The sequence below is a fragment of the Peromyscus eremicus genome, chromosome 7 (genome assembly GCF_949786415.1).
Source record: "Peromyscus eremicus chromosome 7, PerEre_H2_v1, whole genome shotgun sequence".
NCBI lineage: Eukaryota > Metazoa > Chordata > Mammalia > Rodentia > Cricetidae > Peromyscus > Peromyscus eremicus.
The window spans coordinates 83170536-83180251 of NC_081422.1; the positions used below are offsets into that span (position 1 = coordinate 83170536).

Here is a 9716-nt window from a genome sequence, read left to right on the forward strand (position 1 = left end):
GGAGGCCCCACCTGAGATTTTGGGGTGCCCCTGGATCCCCACTCAGCCAGTTGGAGGTAAAAACAAGCTCGATCTATGTTTTATGTTATTATGTCCTTGTCTTTTGTCTGGTTGATTTGGCATTTGTATTGGGTGCCTGCAGAAGTGTGCAGGACTTGTTCTGGGACTTAAATGGGAGAGCAGATGTGCTCAAGGGTCCCTGGGTGCCCGCTCCAGAGGTATCCTCCAGAGTGATCTGAAGAAGATGAGACTCTCCTTCCTTGGGGGAGCAAGGCTGTTTGAGGCCACTCCCATTTGAATTTGTTCTCTGAGGACTGTGGCCTAGAGCCCGCAATGGCAGGACTCCTGCTGGCAGGCAGGACTCATGCTCCCGCTGGCCTGGCAGGCAGGATTCATGCACTCCTGCTGGCACTGCTCCCTGTGCTGAAAAACCCCCTGTCCTTCCAGAGGACCCAGGAGACTCAGATCTGCCCGTCTGGGCAGGAAAAAAAATCCTCCAAAAAAGGCTCCAAAGGCGAACTCTCCCTGCCTGGATCCCTTCCTTCCCCAAGCCCTGGAAGGGCAGTTAGTTTTCCACCATTCCCATATTCTGAGCTCCTAGAGGCTCCAGCTGCCCTTCCAGGGTCACAGCTGACAGGTCTGTGGGCCCAGCCAGGGCATGGAATCTCCCATGCTGTTGGATGGGACTCCCAGGACCTGCCCTGGAGCTAAAACCTGATCAGGCTCTGGCTCCAAGAATGGAATGTCACTCCCTATATGAGGTTAACTAACAGTTTCTTGTCTGTGGTACAGTGCTGATGCAAATTTAGATTTCTAGATTACTGAGGGGAATCACAAGAAAAACTTTGATATGGAAGGTTATAAAAGGTCAGTAAACTGTTTATACCTGCAAATACTGAATTTGAAAGTTAATTCTGGTTGGTTTTCCTCTTAAAAATGGCTCTGCCTACCAAATACTAGGATTAAAGGCATGTGCCACCACTGTCTTCTTCTCCATGTATTAAAAAAAAAAAGAACAGAAAGTTGAATGGTGAATGGGTATAGAAAGGGGATGAATCTCAAAGAAATGGATGTTGAGTTGAATATGATAAAAATGAATTCAATACATTCTCAAGAATTATTAAGAATTTTTTAATGTTGATATTTGCTAAAATACGGATTGATATCATTAACTGTTAAATTACAAAAGGAAAAGCAGAGGTTTCTATGTCAGTCCTGAGGGGGCAGTGTTTACTTCATGGCTCTTTCTCTCCAGAAGTTTCTGCCTGCTTCCCCAGCTCTGGGTACAGGGCTTTCAACCGTGCCACCATGATGGACCACAGTCCAGTGCTCATGCTCAGTCAAAATACAAAGCATGAATCTGGAAGAAAAGTTCAATCTGGAAATGTCAATGCTACGAAGAAAATTGCAGACATCATCCGGACATGTTTGGGACCTACATCGATGATGAACAATGGACACAATGGGAGGCATCGTGATGACCAAGGATGGCAATGCCGTTCTTCCAGACATTCAAGTCTAGCATCCAGCAGACAAGTCCATGGTTAAAATTAGCAGGTCCCAGGATGAGGAGGTTGGAGATGGAACCACATCAGTAATTATTCTTGCAGGAGAAATGCTGTCTGTGGCTGAGCACTTTCTAAGCAGCAGATGCACCCAACAGTGGTGATCAGTGCTTACCACATGACACTGGCTGATATGATGAGCACTCTGAAGAAAATCAATACCCCATTGATGTCAATAACTGTGATATAATGCTGAACATCATCAATAGCTCTATTACTGCAAAAGTCTTCATTTGAGTGTCCTCTTTGGCATGCAATATAGCCCTGGATGCTGTCGAGACTGTGCAGTTTGGAGAGACTGGCCTAAAGGAAACTGACATCAAGAAGTATGCAGGAGTGGAAAAAAAGATCCCTGAGGGCATCATTGAAGACTCATGTGTCTTACGTGGAGTCATGATTATCGAGGATGTGACCCATTCACGAATGCACCACTATATCAAGAACCCTAAGATTGTGCTACTGGATTCTTCTAAGGAGTACAAGAAAGCAGAAAGCCATACTGACATTGATTTACACGAGAGGAGTATTTCACCCGAATTCTGCAAAGTTATTATTGTATATCCCAGGTGGCCTTGAATTAAAACACTACTTCAGCAGCCCAATCCCTAAGACTCTAGGATTAAAGGTGTGAGCTACTAAAACTCCTACTACTTCAGCAGCCCAATCCCTAGCACTCTAGGATTAAAGGTGTGAGCTACCACACCCAGCTAAGCAGGAACTCAGGAAACCTTACTGTGGAGGTTTGTTTGTGAACATTGGCCACAAAGTTAATTTAATCTTCTGTCTATTAAGAATAATGCTATTTTCAAGGACTTACCTATTGGAAGCATTATTTAAAGCAACCATGGGAGGAAGTGGGCGTGGTCTTTAGAGAGTATATAAGGACACTCCATGGGCCAGACAGCTTCATTCTTCTCTAGACCAGACAGAGTGAGTTTCTATATCTTCTGGTTCCTAGACTGCTACATCTATCTCCTCCACACATTGAGGATCATACCCCAGAGCTGAGCTAGTATTGCTGTGTCTCCACAAAACACTGCTGAGGCCGGAGTCTATTTCTTGGGTGAGTGGACAATTTACAGGTGGAAAGTCGTTGATATTTCTTGTTTTTAATTTATTAACAAACTAAAGTTTCTGCTAAAAATGCTTCATATTTTGCTGTTTATCAAAAGAGATTCTGCTCCCATTGGTCATCTCTCTTTGTAAATATACTGTGAGTTACAGCTATAGATAATTTTAGTTTATCCATATACAGTCTTTCATTGCTCTGATGTTCTATTTTCAATTTTGATCTTTCTCTAAATTCTAAAAACATTCTTTGAGCGTGTCTGATGTACTTCATATATGCAACATGGACATATCTAAATTAAATGTACACATATAATATAGAAAATCCATACTCTGAATAGGTTGAAAATTTCTAGTGTTTAGAGATATATTCTATAAATATTATGTATAAAAGTGAAAACTCATGATTTAGCAAAGAAAAACATTTTAGTATTTTTCTGTCGTAAACTTTTTTTTTTTTTTTTGTTTTTCGAGACAGGGTTTCTCTGTGTAGTTTTGTGCCTTTCCTGGAAATCGATTTGAAGACCAGGCAGGCCTTGAACTCAAAGAGATCTGCCTGCCTCTGTCTCCTGAGTTCTGGGATTAAAGGAGTGTGCCACCACTGCCCCGCCTTTTGTAAACTTTTTAGAAAGATATCACAGTGTGAAGTAATGTGTGGTCATATTTTACGGTCTTAGAAATACTGGCTATTTCTACTATTGATTGATTTATTAGGTTGGAACTATATATGTGATGAAATTAGAGAAAACTAGTCACAATATTCTATTCATGAAAGTAGATTCTAGTTAAAATCAGGTGCAATTTTTCAGGTCTCTGTTCAATTTTCATTATCTCTGTGTACTTATTTGTTACTTTGGAATTAAGTATCTAATGTACAGAAAAATAAGGGAAGGAGGGCCATCAAGCAAATTAAGAAAGGCAGCATTGCAGTCTCCAACAATGAGTATTAGTATTGTATTGAAGTATACATATACAGAACCACCAGCTAAAGCCATTTGATGCCATTTGCTTCAGACACCAAAAGCTTAAGTTTTTTGGAGGATATTTACCTCAATCAAATCAAGATTCTTCATTTGTGTAGATATTCAAAGAGAAGGGCAATGGGCACCTGTTGCTGAGATAGACAAGTATCCAGTAGTCATGAGAGCCTCATTTATGCCTCAAGGATTCATCCCTTAAACTCAACCCAGAAGTCTATCCTTGGTAAACAAACAAGGTTCCCCACAGAGTACCCTAATATTTGATTCATTGAGATTTTAAGAAACACATGGAACCTCTGGGGTTGTCTGTGAAGGATTATTTGAGGTAGAATTGCTACACTTGGAAAGATCCACACTAAATTCTCATGAGATCACTTGATCACTCCATGGGTTAAGGTCTCAAACTGAAGGAAGGAAAAAGAAAACAGGAGCTGAGCAGCAAGTGTTTCTTGTTTTCTGTTTCTTGATTTTGGATGCCATTAGACCAGCTACTTCAAACTCCTGCCACCATTTCTTCACCACAATGATGAACAATATCCTTGAATTACGAACCAAATTAATTCTTATTCTTGTTAGGTATTTTCAGCTAAATGAAGACAAGTAACATATGTTGCCTTCAAGTGTCAAGGGGTGGGACAGTGGGATGTGAACGACTAAGATGCTAAAATCAGAAATCAAGTAAAGCATTTACTAGGGACCATGTGAAGTAGGAAGTACTTTCTTGAATAGACAACAAAGAAGCATGTGTTTAACCTACCTGTGTCTGTAGTGAAAGGCCAGCAAGTGGACATGAAGGAATTTGATCACTCCACAGTGTATATTTTTTTTCATAAGCACTGGGGAAACCTGTCTCAGACCATAAACCAAGGTACTAATTTGGATGGAGTCTCCAAAAAGATGCAGGTGGTAGGGCTCAGAAGTTTATCAGATCAATGTGTATTTCTGTTAAGAAGAGTGAAACAGGAACGATCAGCAACTAAAATTCTATATTATATTGATTTTTGGTCTCAAAAAAATGAAGCCTGTTCTGCAATACACAGATTGAATCACACCTTTAAGCAAATTATGTGCAGTCTCTGGCATCTCTGGGGTCCAATAATAGCAATTTTGCTTTTCTTCATTCAGAGAAATGGAGTCAGACCTCTCACAAGCCTTTCAAAAAGAACTTACCTGCTTCATCTGCCTGAGCTGCCTGACAGACCCAGTCACCATAACCTGTGGCCACAGCTTCTGTCGAGCCTGCCTCCACCTTTCCTGGGAAGATACTCAACTTCCTGTCCAATGCCCTATGTGTAGGGAACCATCACAGAAGAAGAGCTGGAGAACCAACATTGTTCTGAAGAAGCTGGTGTCCATTGTCAGAAAAGCCAGCCTCGTGAAGGACCTGAGCTCTGAGGAGCATAAGTGTGTGACTCACAAGGTTATTAAGAGGATCTTCTGTGCTGAGAACAGGATCTTCCTCTGTCAACTCTGTTCTAACTCTCATGAGCACAGAGGAGACAGACACTGTCCCATTGAAGCAGCTGCTGAGGATCAAATGGTAAGTGATGATTCTGAGAGAACTTGCAAGCTGTAGATAGGTAGGCTTAGGAAACCACAGGAAGATACTGGTCCTCATTATGACAAAGGCACTGTTTTCAGAATGGTGGCACTTTATTAACATCTAATGAAGAAAAGGTGACTAGGAATTTAAATATTCCTTGGGGGAACCCATGAGTGTAAAGATCATTTGTATTTTATGATACATTATGCCCAGGTCACTGGAAAGTGCAATAATAACTTCATATCTCTTAAATGTCTCTATGACTGAGGACACAATTTAAAAAAGTACATTGGAGTCATCTACAGACAAGTATCTGGAAATCCCAATATTATGCAAATTACCCAGACATTAATTAAAATTATTAACCACTATATCTCAGTAAAGGGGTATGCTATATTTTCTTTTTTTTTTTTTTTTTTTTTTTGGTTTTTTTTCAAGACAGGGTTTCTCTGTGTAGCTTTGCGCCTCTCCTGGAACTCACTTGGTAGCCCAGGCTGGCCTCGAACTCACAGAGATCCACCTGGCTCTGCCTCCCGAGTGCTGGGATTAAAGGCGTGCGCCACCACCGCCCGGCCTATATTTTCTTTTTTATTTTATGATTTAATTTAATTTTACATCTCAGTCACAGATTCCCTTGTCCTCCCAATCCATTCCCCCCTCTCTTCCCCCCAAACCACCCCCCATTCCCATCTCCTCCAGTGCAAAGACTCCCCTGTGGATTCAGCTCAACCTGGTAGATTCAGTCCAGGCACATCCAGTCCCCTCCTCCCAGGCTGAGAGAAGTGTCCCTGAATAGGCACCAGGTTCCAAACAACCAGCTCATGCACTAACAACAGGTCCTGGGCTCATTGACTGGGTGCCTCCCAAACAGTACAAGCTAATCAACTGTCTCACTTATCCAGAGGGCCTGATCCAAATGGGGGCTCCTCAGCTACTGGTTCATAGTTCAGGTGTTTCCATTAGTTTGGCTATTTGTCCCTGTGCTTTTGCCAATCTTGGTCTCAACAATTCTAGCGCATACAAAGCCTCCTCTTTCTCGCCAATTGGACTCTTGGTATGCTATATTTTCTATTAATATGTTCTGAAATCTAAAATTCATAGTTACCAAATGTGAAAAAATATAGCATTGTAATCCCCCAACTCGCAGTAAAGTAATTATGTTAATTGCCTGAGAGTCTGTGTCTCAGTACTATTTATCAAAAGTTGACATTCATTGTTTTTTAAAGGAAAGAATTCTGAAGCAAATGGCATCTTTATGGGAGAAGATCCAAGAAAATCAAGAGAATATAGAAGCAGAGAACAGAATGACAACTCTGTGGATGGTGAGTATGAGAACCATGCTTAAAATCTGGTTGATGTACATATTTTTCAAAATTTATCAATCGTGAATTGAGTATGAGGCATGGGATATGATAGTTGGAAAACATTTCCTGCTGGCCCTAATCCTGAGTGTTAGTATAACTATACATAGAATGAATGGTCTGGCTGTCCAGAAGAGTCTGGGACTAATGAGTGAATTGCTGACAATTCAACACACTGCATGCATTAGACTCTATGACTATACCATGAATTCTAATTACTACAAGAGGAGTTTCACATCTGACTCAACATATGAATGATCAATCAATACCTTTACTTCAGGCAGTTCTGCACCTCTAATATAGGTAAAAATGCTTAGGGTCTGTTTGCCTGTGTAATTAATAAAGAAGAAATAAATGAAACCAAGGAATTTACATTTTCTGAAATGTAGGGATAGTCAATAAGATTCTATATAGTTATAAGAGTCATTTGTGAAATTTAAGCATAGGAGAATACAATGGAGGAGAAAAAATACTTTGCAAATGATTGAGAATGTTCCTTTTTCTTCAGGACTACTTGACTCTTCAGGAAGAAATGATCAGGACAGAGTATAGGAAACTGCATCCACTCCTCTGTGAAGAGGAAGAGAAACACATTGAGTCTATGAGAAATGAAGGCCAATGTGTTTTAGAGAAACTCAGGACAAGTGAAGCCATGATGATCCAAAAGAGCAAAGAACTAAGGGAAATGTATCAGGAGCTAATGGCAATGTCCCAGGAGCCATATGTGGTCCTGCTTCAGGTGAGCATGGAGGAGTACAGGAAGAGGCTTTATTGTCTTAGGCCCACAATGGTGATTGTTATACTAAGATAGCTTTCAATATTTCCTAGATTTATGTTAGGGGTTTTCCTTTTCAGAAATAATCTTGAAAAAACAAGCTTTTTGAAATTATGTCAGTAGATTCTTGAAGGAAAAGGTCCTAATTTTTGGATTTTTACCTTGCTTCTCTGAGAGCCCAAATTCAGTGGCTGCTGTTTCCAACACTCATTTTCCTCTACTTGGATATTGTGCACAATTTTCAAGATACCTATGGTTCAATTTCTTCTCTTTGAAAGCTGTATTTTGAGTGTTATTTGAGAGGTTGGGATTTGAGAAAGGTTCCTACTAGGTGATGCATGATGGCCTGCAACTCACAGTAATTCTCAGGCCTCTAACCTCTCAATTCTTGATTTACAGGTGTGAGGAACAATGCAGGAGTGAGCCCAACCTTTTTGAGTACCCTTAGCTAAAGTACCTCTGGGACTTGTAGACAAGCTCAGGGAAAGTTCCCTTTGAAGACAGGTGGGAGTTCAAAAGCAATGTACAGTCAATACCCATGTCCTCAAATTTGACTCTCCAGTCTGATTTCATCAGAATTTGAATCATGCTAACCTACTTGGTTGGCATCATCCTGAGACATGAATATAAATTTTCAGGCCAGATTGGTGTGACGGTGACTGATATTTGTATGAACTCTATAAACAAGCATCGTATGCTATTTCTTCAGAAATCTAACTTCTTGTTGTCTTCTTTGCAGGGCTTGGATGACATATTCAGAAGGTGAGTTTTGCCATTAGTGCAAGCCAGGAAACTCTCAAATAAACTATCAAATTGAACAAGCTGCCTTAGCAAAGTGCAGATACACTTTATATAGAAAATCCTCAATTGTTTGTGTTTAATATGTTTGGGATTTTTTACTAAATTTGTTATATTTATGTGTGTGTGAATATGTGTGAGTGTGCATGTACATGTGCCATTGCACATGTGTGCAGGTCAGAGGACAGCTTTCAGGAGACAGTCTTCTCCATCCATAATGGGATTAAACTCAAGTTGTCAGGCTTATGTGGGAAGGTGTTTATCCCCTGAGCCATTTGGCTGAACTTGGAAGTGAAGTTTTTCCGAATCACTGTGATGGTATTGTCAGCACCAGGCAGATCAATGTCTTCTTCTCTTGCAGGAGTGAGTCAATGCAGCTGAGCATGATTCACACTATAAAACCAAAACTCCAAGCCCCACCCATTACTGGACTGACTGAAAGTTACAACCACTTGCAAGGTGAGTGTCTCCACTGATAAAGTGTCCTTCAACAATGAGATAACATTTTGTAAACACAGATATTTTAACTCCCCTGCATCTGAAATTTTCAAAAAACTTTTCAGCATGCTACCACTCTCTTCTTGTGGAAATTATTGACATTGGTGTATATGAGCCAAATTTAGCCTCAAATCTCAGCTTTCTATTTTTAAAATCCATGAAGACTCTATGGACATCTCTCACTCAAGAAATGTAAATGGTCATTTTTCCTAAAATGTTTACTTTTCCCACAGTGCCCATTTTCTTTGATAATGTAACCATGCTGCATTACAAGATGAACCTATTTCATGCCATGAGAAGATTGAGCTTCAGGCCTCACCATAAAGATAAATCTGCGGGTTATGCTGGATTCTATTTTGCTTCCTGGGGATCACAGAGCTTCATCTCAGGGAAATATTACTGGGAGATTAAGTTGAATGACTCTTGGGACTGGGCTGTAGGGGTCTGTAAGTATTCCTGGTTGAGGAATAGAAACCAACTGATTGAACCTGAAGGTGCATTTCTTCTTGTGTGTGTGAAGGAGGATAATGATTACAGTCTCCTTACCACATGCCCAGTATTCCAGCACTATATAGAGAAGCCACTGGGCAGAGTTGGTGTGTTCCTTGATTGTGAGGATGGAAGTTTAAGTTTTGTGAATGTTGCCAAGAGTTCCCTCATATACAGGTACCCTCCTGGCACCTTCAATTACCCTGTCTGGCCTTTCTTCTCCCGTGGTCATATGTGGGGAACCTGGAATCCAGTACTTTAGTGTTTTTTAAGTGTTTCCTAGTGTAATGTTACCTCCTTTATTGCTATTAAATATTAAAATAGTATTAAAGGAAAAAATGATAGACTATGTTTCGTTTTATTCTGTGGTCCACATATTCCACAAAGAACCCTTCCTTTCATAGGGATTTTTGTTTGCTTGATTTGCACACTGTGGGATTCCATTTAATGGTGTCAAGCAGGAGAACAGATACGCATTGTGCAGACTAATTTAATGTCAGTTTGACAGAGGCTCCTTTGGTGTTTTGAGACACTGGTTCTTTTTGTAGCTTGGGCTGTTCTCTGCATTCCAGGTGCTGGGATTAAAAGCATATACCACCAACACCTGAAAAAAACTTCCTTCTTTCTTTCTATCCTTCC

General features: G+C 40.5%; 1 protein-coding gene and 1 pseudogene across 1 annotated transcript; both read left to right on the forward strand.

The window, feature by feature from the left end:
* The first annotated feature begins 1308 nt into the window (after positions 1-1308).
* On the forward strand, positions 1309-2146 carry LOC131915661 (T-complex protein 1 subunit gamma-like; annotated as a pseudogene).
* Positions 2147-4742: 2596 nt separating this feature from the next.
* Positions 4743-9339, forward strand: LOC131915662 (tripartite motif-containing protein 43-like). The gene is made up of 6 exons (XM_059269068.1): positions 4743-5153; positions 6383-6478; positions 7026-7256; positions 8032-8054; positions 8452-8549; positions 8822-9339. The coding sequence occupies exons 1-6, from the start codon at positions 4743-4745 to the stop codon at positions 9337-9339; spliced, it is 1377 nt and encodes a 458-aa protein (XP_059125051.1).
* Positions 9340-9716: the final 377 nt, after the last annotated feature.

Coding starts and splice junctions, on each gene's coding strand:
- LOC131915662 (XM_059269068.1), top strand. CDS start 4,743: ATGGAGTCAGACCTCTCACAAGCCTTTCAAAAAGAACTTACCTGCTTC. Junction 7,257..8,031: donor CATATGTGGTCCTGCTTCAG/GTGAGCATGGAG, acceptor TCTTCTTTGCAG/GGCTTGGATGACATATTCAG. Junction 8,550..8,821: donor AAGTTACAACCACTTGCAAG/GTGAGTGTCTCC, acceptor CTTTTCCCACAG/TGCCCATTTTCTTTGATAAT.